Source organism: Leptodactylus fuscus, chromosome 2 (genome assembly GCF_031893055.1).
Source record: "Leptodactylus fuscus isolate aLepFus1 chromosome 2, aLepFus1.hap2, whole genome shotgun sequence".
Lineage (NCBI taxonomy): Eukaryota > Metazoa > Chordata > Amphibia > Anura > Leptodactylidae > Leptodactylus > Leptodactylus fuscus.
Genome location: NC_134266.1, coordinates 93,760,338 through 93,775,394, shown reverse-complemented (window position 1 = coordinate 93,775,394; position 15,057 = coordinate 93,760,338). Strand labels below are relative to the sequence as shown.

The 15,057-nt window shown below is 41.3% G+C and overlaps 1 protein-coding gene across 1 annotated transcript in view; it reads left to right on the top strand.

The window, feature by feature from the left end:
• PLXNA2 (plexin A2) overlaps positions 1-15,057 on the top strand; it is a 272,967-nt gene that overhangs the window by 135,432 nt on the left and 122,478 nt on the right. The window contains exon 4 of the mRNA XM_075264212.1: positions 6,182-6,316. Coding sequence (XP_075120313.1) covers positions 6,182-6,316 — 135 coding nt within the window. The remainder of the gene's footprint in view (positions 1-6,181; positions 6,317-15,057) is intronic.

The window sequence follows — 15,057 nt, the reverse complement described above, 5'->3', positions numbered from 1 at the left end:
CCATTTCAGTTTGATATATCTAATAACTGATGGACACAGTAATATTTCAGGATTGAAATGAGGTTTATTGTACTAACAGAAAATGTGCAATATGCATTAAACCAAAATTTGACCAGTGCAAAAGTATGGGCACCTCAACAGAAAAGTGACATTAATATTTAGTAGATCCTCCTTTTGCAAAGATAACAGCCTCTAGTCGCTTCCTGTAGCTTTTAATCAGTTCCTGGATCCTGGATAAAGGTATTTTGGACAAACAATTCAAGTTCAGTTAAGTTAGATGGTCGCCGAGCATGGACAGCCCGCTTCAAATCATCCCACAGATATTCAATCATATTCAGGTCTGGGGACTGGGATGGCCATTCCAGAACATTGTACTTGTTCCTCTGCATGAATGCCTGAGTCGATTTGGAGCGGTATTTTGGATCATTGTCTTGCTAAAATATCTATCCCTGGCATAACTTCAACTTCGTCACTGATTCTTGAACATTATTCTCAAGAATCTTCTGATACTGAGTGGAATCCATGCGGCCCTCAACTTTAACAAGATTCCCGGTGCCGGCATTGGCCACACAGCCCCAAAGCATGATGGAACCTCCACCAAATTTTACAGTGGGACGCCATGCATAACGCCTTTTTGTATGACCAAACAACTCAATCTTTGTTTCAACAGTCCACAGGCTTGTCCAAATGTGCTTTTACATACCTAAGGGGGCTCTGTTTGTGGCGTGGTTGCAGAAACAGCTTCTTTCTCATCACTCTCCCATACAGCTTCTCCTTGTGCAAAGTGTGCTGCATTGTTGACCGATGCACAGTGACACCATCTGCAGCAAGATGATGCTGCAGCTCTTTGGAGGTGGTCTGTGGATTGTCCTTGACTGTTCTCACTATTCTTCTTCTCTGCCTTTCTGATATTTTTCTTGGCCTGCCACTTCTGGGCTTAACAAGAACTGTCCCTGTGGTCTTCCATTTCCTTACTATGTTCCTCACAGTTGAAACTGACAGGTTAAATCTCTGAGACAACTTTTTGTATCTTTCCCCTGAACAACTATGTTGAACAATCTTTGTTTTCAGATCATTTGAGAGCGGGCTGTCCATGTTCGGCGACCATCAAACTTAACTGAACTTGAATTGTTTTGTAGAAAGAAGTGGTCCAAAATCCCTTCATCCAGGATCCAGGAACTGATTAAAAGCTACAGGAAGCGACTAGAGGCTGTTATCTCTGCAAAAGGAGGATCTACTAAATATTAATGTCACTTTTCTGTTGAGGTGCCCATACTTTTGCACCGGTCAAATTTTGGTTTAATGCATATTGCACATTTTCTGTTAGTACAATAAACCTCATTTCAATCCTGAAATATTACTGTGTCCATCAGTTATTAGATATATCAAACTGAAATGGCTGCTGCAAACACCAAAATATTTAGAACTAAAAATGATTAAAATTAATAGGGGTGCCCAAACTTTTTCATAGGACTGTATACATATTGTCTAATGATATATAGTACCTATTGTACCTCCTATTTCAGCTATTTATAGTGCAGTTGTGGACATTATTGGTGTCAGTAACTGTATCGGCTCTCTTTGCATGTACGTGGGGTTGCTACCTGCTGTGTCCTCCACTTCCTGACACTGCATTGTTTTACCTTTATATATCCAGACAGTATATGTTGTATATGTATAGCTGCGTATAGCTATTATTGTTTCTTTCATTGGTGGTAACTTTTGTATTTTATACTAATATGGTTTAGTTATTGTTTAGGGATTGTGGTTATCTATGTACGCTGTGACATGTATCACTACCTGGGGTACCTCAGTTTATGAGCCCCCATACATATATTTGGAAGGGATGGATGTAATGGGAAGCTTTTACACAGCCATCTTTTATCCTGCACTCTGAAACTAATTTCAGTTTCTGCTCTTGACCTAAGCTGTTCCTTGATTCCTAATCTATTGGTCTCTTATACGTGTGTGACTTTCCTCTTATTTTATCAGCAAATGCTGTTTTCTATAGTGTCTGATGTTACTGTGAATATGAGGTACATAGAATGTTTCTCAGGAGTAAAAGGTGGTGTAGATACAACCATACTCTTATTGTTCCGTCACATAGTGAGCAGCAAGAGCTGTAATCCGAGTGTCTACGATGTCAAAAATCCCCAACTAATGTAAATCTGTTCCAAAATTGATTGGACATATTAGAAATACTTATCTTGGTCCTCAGTCATCACAGATAATGTATTTTTAACGTTTAGCTAAAAATTCCCTTGTGGGGCGCTCCTAGTGTACATATCATTGCATCTACACTGATTTATGAGACCAAATGGGAGGAATATTTATATCTTTGGCTGGAGCTGCTGAAATCTGACTAGATTTTCAACGTGGAAAATCACATATAAGCTTATTTAATGCTTGGACTGGTTGCTTATGTAGTGGAAGCAGCTCGCATTTTTTTACATTGATGCTTATGCCCTACTTTCAGCCATTCATTTATATCTGCTGTTGTGGGTTTTGTGTTTTACAGCTAAGATAGGGGCTACATCTTGCAGTGTCCCAGTTGTCTTGGCTTGTTGGCCAGCACTTGACAGTATCAGTATCCGAATGGGCCGCTGGGCTACTCTAAGCCTTTGGTTCGGTTGGCTGCTTTAATCTGTCTGTAGACACATGCCAGCCTCCTCCTCAAACTCTCCACGACTCTCAGTGTGACACCGTGTTACAATCAAATGGCTATTCAAAAATGCAAATCCCGCCACGTGCAGGCAGGATACAAACCGTCACCCACCAACCCCCTCCCTAAAGGCGAGGATTTTTTTTTTTTTTTTTTTTTTACTACGAGCCAGAAGCTACAGCACTCAGCACTGCTTTTCTATTACACACTAAATATCAAACTAACGTTCCTCTATCTATACCACACAAATACAATATAAAACATATGATAACAGATACAGAAAATTCTTCTAGTCGATGATATCAACTACACTAAATGGAGTTCAGCTCTATAGGAAATTCTTTGTCTGGAAAAGCAGTGATTCTGTCTAATAAGGATGCAGAGACGTAGCTTAGAGGCAGCAGCAGAGCCATATGAGTGTATAACACAATAGAAGCTGACATCCATATCCTTTCTCCACCCCTTTAATGTTCAACACTTGTTAGTTCTACCCATATTGAACACATAACTGACTGCTGGAAGGAAAGCAAAATCTAAAAAAACAACCCCTGCTTCAGGACAGACATGAGGCGGAGGATTAGTCATTGCTAAGTATCTTCAGGAAGCGCACTGCTTCCCTATTACTTTAGTATGTGTTGTGTTGCTGGTCCCAGCAAGTAAATATTAACTGCTAAAAATATAACAAGGTAAAAGATTGTACCGCATCTGCTGTCCATGTTCTCCTTTTTCCAGTTTGATTCGTATGTGTAAGTATTGCACATACGCATACCTCCCAACTTTTGAAGAACTGAAAGAGGGACAAAGTGTGCAAATATAGCTACACCCACTTTTATGTTGACTCCACCCATTCTCATTCATTTTTCATGTGCCCCCACACAGTATAATCCTCCTACAGTCATCTGTAAATTATATGTCCCCCCTCCATTTCTCCCCCAGTTTCATGTCCCCCCCCATCTCTGCCCCCAGAATCATGTCCCCCCATCACTGCACAGTTTCATGCCGTTTCCCCCCCCCCCTTCATCTGCCCCCAGTTTCATGGGCCCCATTCATTATGTTCCACCTCAAAACACTTATACTCACCTTCCAACGCAGATCTGAGTCGAAATCGGGACATACCTCCCGCCGACCGGGACCGTGGGACAGAACACCGAAATCGTGAATGTCCCGCGGAAATCGGGACGGTTGGGAGGTATGCATCCGTGAGTTAGTGATTAGAGATGAGCGAACACTATTCGAAACAGCCGTTTCGAATAGCACACTCCCATAGAAATGAATGGACGTAGGTGGCACGCAGACTTTGCCGCTTAACCTCCCGCGTGCCGGCTACGTCCATTCATTTCTATGGGAGTGTGCTATTCGAAACGGCTGTTTCGAATAGTGTTTGCTCATCTCTATTAGTGACTAAATGTCCTTTAGTAGATTCCCAGTGTCAGGGCTCGTTCACATCTGCGCCTGGTCTCCGTTCATACAGGTTTCCGTTTCCTGCACAAAACAGAGCAGGAGACGGAAAGCTGCAGGACTCTTTCATACCCATTCATTTCAATGGGTTTGAAAGATGTCCGGCCGTGAGTGCCAGTGAGCATTTTATGCTCTCCGCGGCAAAACCGTTTTTTTTAAAACCGGACACAGAGTCGGACAGGCAGTACTCTGTGTCTGATTTAAAAAAAAACGGTTTCGCCGTGGAGAGCATAAAATGCTCACCAGCGCTCAAGGCCAGACCCCTGCATGCAGAAGACGGAAACCTGAAAACAGAGTCCGGGCGCTAGTGTGAACCCAGTGTAATCTGCCCCATGAACCAAAGTTCTGCAGGTTGGCAGGTGACACTTGAGGAATAGTCCAGCCTGTCAGTTTCTCTCCTCTACTCACTGTTGTTACTACTAGAAATGACAACACAGATTGCTGTCGATCAGGGCTTTCCTGTGTAGTAGTTCATAAAACTGCGACACAGGGAAAGTGGTTTCCACTCAAAAAATGCGGAGAGAAAAGTGTTGCTTGCATTTTTCATGCGAAGAGGGGAACGGAATCTCTGAAAACAGAGGTTTTTTTTGGTCAGGAATAATCTGCTTCAGGAAAATTCATGAGGCGTTTTTGAGGCGGTTTTTTTGACGCAATTTTCAGCCATTTCCGTCAGAAACAAATCAATGCAAGTCAATGGGAGGTGGAAAATCCGCCTGACGTTTTTTGAGGTGTTTTTTTTGCCAAAAAACACTAGCAGTTTTTCCACCTCCCATTGACTTGTATTGATTTCCTGAGGCGGAGTCCGACTGAAGAATGGACATGTCGCTTCTTTTTTCAGTAGATTTTTCTTATTTTTTTTTCTAGCAGATTTCTTCTGCTAGCAGAGAAAAAAAAATTACATAGGACTGTATGGTGAAGCGTTTTTTGGTCAGGATTTTGAGGCAGATTCCTGACCAAATTCCTAACCAAAAAACTCTGTGTGAACTTAACCTAAGGCTGAGTGCACGCGGAGATTTGTGGACCAGAAAACGAGGCGGAGGCCACCCCGGTTTCTGGACCAAAGAATGGGTAGCTGCGACTGGTTGCCGGTGTAGTGCACCAGCATCCAGTCATGCACTCCGCTCTGGATTAGGCCCAGTGAATGGACCTAGTCGGGGGGAGGGAGTGTCTTCAGGCAGATTCGCTAGGCGAATTGGCCTGAAGAATGAGCAGGCCGTTCTTTTTTTCTGGGAGCCGGATTTCAATGGAAGCCGTCTTTTTGGTCAGGATTTTGAGGCCAATTTGGCCTCAAAATCCTGACTAAAATACCCCATGTGAACTCAGCCTTAGTTACCAAAAATCACCTCGATCTAGAAACTGCATAATGCTGGAGCTTTATCAGTAGCGTTGTAGGATGCCGGAAATTCTGAGCTGGCATGATATATTCTGTAAAGTGGTATTTCAAACACTTTCTTTACATCCTCTCAACGCTTCTGAAAACTTAGGATTTAGGAGTAAAACACATAATAATCTTTAACTTGCCACGTACACTCCTTTTTCAGTGTATTTTACTTAGTAAATCTCTTCAAATGTGTGAATGGCAGATACAATAGCCATTGACAAAGATTATACATCTGTCTACTACAGTAAAATACAGCATCAGATAACCTGTGAGTGTTGGCTAAAGGGTTACAGAATGTCAGCTGAAAACAGGCTTCCAAATTCAGGCTTATTTATGAAGCTGTCTCATGTTTCATGAGGAATAAGTCACAAATCTAGATTCCACAAAAATCCCCACTGATAACTTGCCAACAACAGTTCTGGTGTCATTGCATAACTATGTTTTCATTTCCAATTTCAGGTTCCAGGGCCCGGTAGTGACTGCTATTTTTGCACCCCCTATAGCATTGCCTCTGGTTTTGTGCATGATATTGCTTCATTGTTTTTTTTTAACCAGTACAAATGTATAACCATAAACCATGTCAAATGGTAAAAGAAAACACAAATTACAATTGTTTACCAGTCATTCTGTAATATTTTCATTTAATAAACATTCTGATTTTTGTGTTCAATTTTTTACAGATTCGGGCAGATGGTCCTCCATACGGTGGAATACAGTATGAGGTAGTACATGCAATGCGAGATGGAAGTCCAATCCTTAGGGACATGGCATTTTCTACGGACAACAAATACCTTTACGTCATGTCAGAGAGACAGGTATAAAATTGACTTGTTTAATGAACCATTTTGCCATATTTATACAGTAAACCTGACCATACCCATTAGCTGAAAGACAACCAAAATTAAGAACTTATCTTTCCCAGAAAAACATAGATCGTACACGCCCATAGCTTGTCTGGCACTGCCATTTTATTGAAATGATGCATCACTATGCACAAGTTATGGACGGATGTGTCACTGTTTTGGGAAGAAACAGCTCTGGTTTTCTAACAGGCCATCAAAAACATCTGTCATTTGACTAGCCCCCATTCACCTACAGTCAATTTAATGCCGCCATGCGGCAGCCGTTAAGAATAATGGCCGTCAGATGGCGGATTATTCCCTGTTATCTGAATATAAGGTAATGTGTATGGTCATTTTAACAAATAGAAGTATATAGACAAGGGTGTTTTGAGAGGAATATGTGTTCCAGCTTCATTTGAGTAAGATCAGTCAGAAATCTATTAATCTAGCAATACCAGCATTGTTTAGTTCATGTAGAGCAAGGAAGAGGTTTATCATTGTACAGTTGCTCAGTAATGTTTTCCAGACTTCCTGCTGCACATCCTTGTGATGCCTGTACATTGTTACAGCATACAACAATTTATCGTGAATATTACTGCTGCACTTGACATTACCCATTTTCTGTCCTGGAAGCCGGTATTCTCATGTGGTTACAATAAAATATTAAAACGCACTTTAATTATGCTCAGAATCATCGATATTGTGGCGGGCTGCACAACACATATATATTTGTATCCGCCACCCAGATGGATTCCAGCCACAAATCTCCTGATGTACAGCAGAGAGGGGGGATATAAAAATGAATAGATGTAGGTCTGCGTAATTTGTCCAAATCGCATTTTCCAAGGTGTCGGCTTGAGCCACCTCATATCCAAAACATGGAAGCCTTTTCTCCACACCTCGTAATTGTTTGTGTCGGGTTTATGATAATTCAGAATTAAAGCGAGAGATGTTTAATCCTTTCTCCTGCTCGCTGCGGGAGACATTAATGCACATTTTTCTCTTGCAAATTGACTTCTCCATGTAAGATTAGAGCAGCCTGAGTTTGTTCTGTTTGGATAGCAGCCTTGTAGAATTCAGATTTCATGCAAATTTAGGAAAGCGATTTAGGCTGCTGGCAGTTGGATAATGAAAGACCAGTGCGGGTAACTGGGCATTTAGGAAGGGGCCTACATCGGTCCATGATGGCTGATTTAGGAATTATCAATACTTGAGATTAAAGTGACCAAGTGAGATGAGGTGTTACAGCGGTGTTATTACGGCAGATACACGTTTTCAGTAAATTGCTAGATATTAAAGGGAGTATGTCAACAGTTTTGACTCCCTAGTTTTGTGTAGGGTAAACATACACCTATGTGCCTCCAATTTTAATTCTTCCAGGGTGGTGATCACAGGTGCCCAGGGTGCACTCTTTTCATGTGCAGTACTCTGAGCTCTCTGTCTTAACCTATCTCTCTGAGTGGCAGCTCTAGTGACTAGTCAAGAGGGAGGGGCAGTATTCAATGCTGAGAGGCTAGGCTCCCTGGACACTTAGAATCCTGGAAACAGGGCATTAAAATTTAATTTTTTAGTCATGCAAGAAGCATTACCATGCAGATACCTAATTTACACAGCTCTTCCTGACACCAATAAATGTGCATCTGTCAGCAGTAGTGTGACGTCAAAACTACTGGCAGACACCTTTTAAGCTTTGTCCACTAAAAATTGGCAAAATATCCACACTGTGCCACTCAGAATATCAACCTGATCTCTTTTTATGTCCTAGTATCATAAATCCTCCCTTCTGCTCTATTTATTGAAATTTTGCATACAGGTTGTCAAATATGCCCCTAGTCAGATATGCCCCTACCCTGTTTGCATATCAGGGTATGTTCACACAATGGAGTTTGGTGCTGAGTTTGAGGCAGATTCCACCTTAAAATCAGTGTTAAACCCTGAATCAGCCCCCCCATTGTTTAAAAAATAAACGTCTTGCGATTTCTGTGTATGCTCCCCCACTATGCATTTTTTTTCCAGTGGAGAAAATCTCATGCAATTTTCATTGGTTGCAAAATAATCCAACATTACGAATTATGGTGGCGAGTAGACAAGATTTCATAGATTACACATGGTATCATACAGTTTCCTATGTAATTGTATGCAACTTACTGTACTAGCAGAAGCCTTGGCTATTTCTGCAGATTTTCTTTCAGTCTTGTATTTTCCTGTTCAGGTTAGTTGATGAAAACCTCTGCCTTACCAAAGCTATTAATGTGAAACAGGACACGCTATGGATCAGTATGTGTGAAGTAAACTTCCAGGGAGATAGCTTGAAAAATTGCAGACATCAAATATGTCATTACTATTTTCTTTTTTATTCAGAGATGTCATTGCTTCTGGTTTTGTGAGATTACAGAGCGACCGGATGTACAGTATATGCACTATGTAAATGGAGCATGCATTTCTATAGTGAGATAGGTATGTCTAGTGTCTACCATCGTACAGTTAGTATTTTATGTCAGTGAGCTTCAGCACTACCTGGTAATGGCACTCTTGTTCTTCTTCATTGTATGTATCTTATGCCACCCTAGGAATAGGGGCTGGAGACCCCCTGAATGGAATACTGAACGCACTAAAAAGCAGTTAGCAAAGAAACTACACAGACCCCATAGACTATAATGGGGTCCGTGTGTTTTCTTCGTTGTGTCCGTACGAATCATGTGGAGAAAAAAGTGCTGCTTTTCAACGAGAGGCAGAGATCGCAGTAGGATGTGGAAAAAACAAGCACCTGCTCGATCTTGCCGTGGATTCCGCGGATGATTCAGCCACAGTGTCCGTGGCTCGAGACTCCCTCCTGATTAGACCCATTCATCCGAACACTAATGCACTGCATCGACAGCCTGTCGTGGCTAGACAGCGGCTAAAATGCCAGAGTTGGAAAATGAAGGAAAATTCCTCTTCATTTTCCACTGTGTGAACATACCCTTAGGGTAAGTTCAGAAGGGGTTTTTTTAGACTGGAACCTGAGGCGGAGGCCGGGTATCCGTGACTGAAAGCCGGTACCCTGCACTGGCATCCATCCGCGCACTTCGCTCCGGATTAGGCCCTAGTCGGGAGTGTCTTCAGGCCGAATTGCGAGGCGAATACGGCCTCAAAATCTTGACAAAAAACTCCGTCTGAATCTTTTTCCTTGCCTCCATTTACTAGAAACTTTTATTGCAATATATAGTATGATAGTCATGCTATCAAAAATTGATTCTCATGCAGTGCCTAAAATTAAATGGAATAGTTGTGTTGGACTTACAGGGTTAAGTCATGATCTTTGTTTTTTTCAAAATGGCATACTGTCTTTTTAAATCGACTCCCTTTCCCAAATGTGAAATTGTATATGAAATCGGCTTCTACCATATCTCCTCCTCGGAGCACTCAGCCTAGAGTTTTGTGGTAATTAGCCCTGCTACCAGAACTGACAAGTAAAATTCTTAATTACCGCTAATTGTTCCCCCTCCCATCACACCAACCCAAAAAACGAGCATTCTTCCTAATTGCTATCTACTCGGCGGATTGTTAATGGACACTGTTCTTCATCTGACAGACACTTAATTAGGTCAGCGCCTTTCTTTTACGGTCTGTATAATTATCCCACCTGTGCCCGCTCCTCACCTATGGACTCCGCACTGCAGTAGCCAAATCCTCCAACCCTGTTTCCAGCTGGTAAAGTGTACAAATGGAACAAATCAAGTATGACAGTATTGTCATCACTGTGCGATCTTCCCGATAAAAGGGCACCACTGATCAGAAGCCAATTGTCAGTTTTCTGAAGCAAGTTTTAAAGGGGTTGTTCAGCAGTCAAAACCTGTTTTTAAGTCTACTGAGAATGGCGTAGGATAATAAAAGGAATAAAACTTAGTTTACCTATCCCCAGCCACATCAGTTCCTAAACATATAGAAATGTCTTCTTGTACTGAACCACCCAATTGATCAAGTAAAGGAAAAAAATTGTCATTCATTTGTACATGCCTGAAGAAGGAGCCTCTGTGCAAATGGAATTTTCTGGTTATCTGTAGGGTTGAGCGATTGGGATCGGAAAAGATCGGATTCCGATCGGCGATCGAGTAAATTTCACTATCGCGATTGGAATTCCGACCCGATCTTTTCCAGCGGGATCGAGATCGGAGGTTATCTCAAGATCAGCTCAACCCTAAAAGTGACTTTTCCTATAGAGAAGCATTGACTAGGGTTGAGGATCGGGACTGGAAAAGATCGTATTCCGATCGGCTGGAAAATGATTGGAAATTGGATTTTAAAATCGATCTTGAAATCTCAAGATTGGCTCAACCCTAGTTATCAGTAAAGGTATGATACCTACAGATTTGACTATTTTGACATAACAGTATCTAACATCGAATCACTGAATCACAAAGTTTTCCTATCCTTTCAAAATTAAATCTCAGAATATGTCAGATGGTCCTTTTTAGAGCTGCTGACTGCTTGACTGGAGCTATGTGATATACAGTCATGGCCGTAAGTCTTGGCACCCTGAGCCTTTTCAGAAAATGAAGTATTTCTTCCAGAAAATGATTGCAAATACACATGTTTTGTTATACACATTGTTTATTTCCTTTGTGTGTATTGGGACAACAGAAAAAACAGGAAAAGAGCCAAATATGATTTAATTTTATGCAAAACACAAAAAAATGGGATGGACAAAATTACTGGCACCCTCATCTTCATATTTGATTGCATACCCTTTGGTAATCATAATTTAAATCAATAGCTTCCTATAACCATCAACAAGATTCTTACACCTCTCAACTGCAATTTTGGACCACGCTTCTTTTGCAGACTGCTTCTGGTCTCTCAATTTTTCTCTTCTCAGTGCCGTGGGATGTAAACTTATGCACCATAGACAAAGGAACATCAAGATTTCTGGAGATGGTCATGTAAGGGGGCGTTCACACTAGAGTCAGTGTTCGATGCTAATGTCCGCGCAAAACGTTGCACGGACATTAGCATCGGACACTAGCTGTGTCTGTTACATTTTGCATTGATTTAATGGGACATCATGTGCATTCTTTTACAGTCCGTGTCTGTCCTTAAGTGTCCGTTCACAAAGATGTCCGATTTTTCAGGCGGACAGCAAAAACCTACATATAGGTTTACTAATGCAATAGTAATATTGCCATGACAGGCCTGGGAGCCTTCATTAGGCTCCCAGCTGTCACTGGAACAGGTCGACCTCGCCTCCCAGGAGCCGGCTTCAATTCTAAAGCTATGGGGCTAATTTAAGGGGGGGGGGGGGTTGGGGGGAGGAACTTTGATGCCTGTGACCTCTGATCAATAGCTCCAGCATCTCCTTGTTATGGCGACCGCTCTGCAGCATTACTTACAGACCCGGCATCCGCTATAATAGAAAGGCGGATGCCGGGGAGGGTTTTAGCCGCCGGCACAGGTGCCGGGGCCCGCAGTATTACCACGCTCCTGCCACTGCAGAAAACCAGCGGTGGCAGGAGCACGGCGTCTTTGGACTATAAGACACACCCTAATTTTCCTCCGAAATTTTTTTTGGTAGAAAGTGCGTCTTCTAGTGCGTCTTCACATGAAGAATATTTTATTCAGAATGCCGTCATATTTGAAGCCTTCTCAGAACATCATCGGAGAAGTCATGGTATGCATTTTCAGGTACTGTGCTTAGTTTTAGTACCCAGAATCTTCTGACAGGTTCCCTTTAAGTACATTCATTTATGTATTAATCACTGTCTAGGATATCATATCAAGCAGTTTTGTTTTTCACAAAATAAAAATCATTGTTAGTAACCTGCCTGTGCCTTTCCTCATAAAATCCATGGTATACTTGTCATGCTGGTGAGCAGACCATATTTCAGACCTCCCACAAGTGATCACTAGCGCATTTCTAACCAGTTTTCTTATATTATGAGCCTTTGCTTTTTGACTATGTAAACTTTAATGGAGTAAATTACACAACTTTCTTGCGTACGTAGGAAACTGGATCCTCCATTTATACAGAAGCTGTGGTTTTTGGTGAGATATACCATGCACTTGTGGTTTCTGTTAAACTCCCCAGTGTATACAGTATGATTTACGGAGACAGATGCCCCCACCTTTTTACCACTCTCATACAGTCTGTTCTTCAGTTTTCCTTTTTGCATTTCTGTATAGGAGAAAAAAAAAATCCATTTAACCAATGTTGGATAATTACAAGAAAAATGAAAAATTTCACGATGCCCATTTTTGGAAGTGGTGAAGTGTGAAATTTGAAATGAGAGCAGAAACGCCTAGTATTCGTCTTTTCTTTCAGTTTTTTCCCTCTCTCGCCTCTTCATTATTTCAGGGTCTTTTCGATGCGGCAACACTCTGTAGTAAATGAGTTCCACGGTTAGTGAGCTGATCAGAAAGGGGATTGCTCACACCGAGTGCTAACACAGAGACATAACTCAGGGTGTATGCCGGAGAGTTACGGAGACGCACAAATTATTCTATTTTATACTTTAATTAGTTTGAATTAGCAACGGGAATAGAGGCAGAAAATGATCCAGCCAAGGGTGAAATGGAAAAAGGGATAGGGTGGGCCCTGTGCTATAGTCATACAGGCGCAGAATGAAATCTGTCTTGCATCCCTATAGTGCCTGTTCACTTGTGTCTTGTGGATGTAGCATGGAACCGCAACCATGGAGAAAATGGGTGGAAGGACTAATGGTAGACGTCTTAAGGCAATGTAATTATTAATCCATACATGTAAGAATATGCAATGACCAAGCTTTAACATAAACTTTCCATCCTTTTTTTCTCTTTGTACGTCCAATATTCAACTAAAAAATGTAAAACCTGCTTATATAAATATACCTTTTCAATGTCAGTTTGACGTTATGCGTAGTTGTATCTCCTGTAAAAGCATATTTGTATGTGATAAGCTTGCATTATTAGACGCAGCTATACATAACATGAGAAAGACTCTCACAGATTTTTAGCTGCCTTTAGGGAGAGCCATGTAGCATATGTCATCAAACATTTATAACTAATACCGATATTATGTGGCCATGTACTAATATAGTACAATACAATATATACCAAGTTATGGTATTTCATCAAGAATGATTGGATCTGACTTATGATTCAAGTGACTGCAGGCCATTAACTTCCTCAGAACTTATCAGATCACCAAGTTACCAACACATTCTTCTTAAACTCAGCTCCCCTCAGCATTTGTAGTATAAAGTGACTGCAGAACAATAGGACTGAGCTGTACAGGTTAGACACATATGCATTTACAGTATGGCGTTGGTTCCCTGATATAAATGTCTGCCTGGCTATGCCCACACCTAGCCTGCTCCCATGTCCCATCACAACCATTCTCTTCTTTCAGCTTTTTTAAAACAGATCCATTCGTTCTTATAGCAGTAATAATCATTTACGAGCGCTTTATTGATTCATTAAGAATAGCACCCAACCTCACTATTCATCAGCCCTTGTTCATTACTGGCTGTGCCGAGAGGTCCAGTTATAATGGATGGCTGGAAATTGGAGTCTTGCAGCTAGAAGCTGGCGGATCTTAAGGGTCACCTGCCTGAAGATGCCAAATTTTAGATTCAGTTCAGGGAAGTGAGTTCAGAATAAGTATGGAGGGAGAGGTGACAGGCCTTGACACTGCCAGAGGTAACTTTAATCACACAGTTGTATGGCCAGAAGCTTGACAGCTATGTCCTACAGCACTTCATGCCCATTTAAAGGAGGTTGAGTTGCTGTCGTCCGGGCAGCAATAGCTAGTGTGCTCTCTTACAATGTTTTTACTTTTCTATTAGTCTTTTTTTATCTGCACATGTGAACATTATTGGAAGTTGCATTATTCCTTTTGTAGTATAGGATAACAGATATTTTCTTCCTTATACTTTCATACACTCTAATAAACTCCAATACTGTGCTGTACCACACATACTGCCAACTTTGCTCTTTCCTATATTAGAAAGTACAATAATACAGAGCAATTTAACCAGTTTAACAACTTTCTTAATGAATGTTTTATAATTCTGTTAACTTTATTATCTTGGCAAATATTGCAAAAATGTGTTGAGAAAAAAGGGCATCACTAGTAAAGGGTTATAGCAATCTGTGATAAATGCAAGGTTACATTATTTCTCTAAAAGTAATATCGATTTAGTAATATCATTAAAATGTTAGTTCAGTACTGCTCTGCTTGTGAGAGGCAAGTAAGCATGAAATTAAAGGGGTTGTCCAGGATTAGAAAAACATTGCTGCTTAACACCTGCGTAACCTGCAGATAGGTGTGGGGTCATTTCTGGAAGAAAGCAGCCATCTTTTATTAATTTTGGATGACCCCTTTTACTCTTTAGAGAACTACCGTACTTGACGAGACATATTGCAGCAAACCACAGGAAGTGTAAGGAATAGAGATGAGCGAACACTAAAATGTTCGAGGTTCGAAATTCGATTCGAACAGCCGCTCAATGTTTGTGTGTTCGAACGGGTTTCGAACCCCATTATAGTCTATGGGGAACAGATACTTGTTAAGGGGGAAACCCAAATCCGTGTCTGGAGGGTCACCAAGTCCACTATGACACCCCAGGAAATGATGCCAACACCTCTGGAATGACACTGGGACAGCAGGGGAAGCATGTCTGGGGGCATCTAACACACCAAAGACCCTCTATTACCCCAACATCACAGCCTAACAACTACACACTTTCCACATTCAAAAA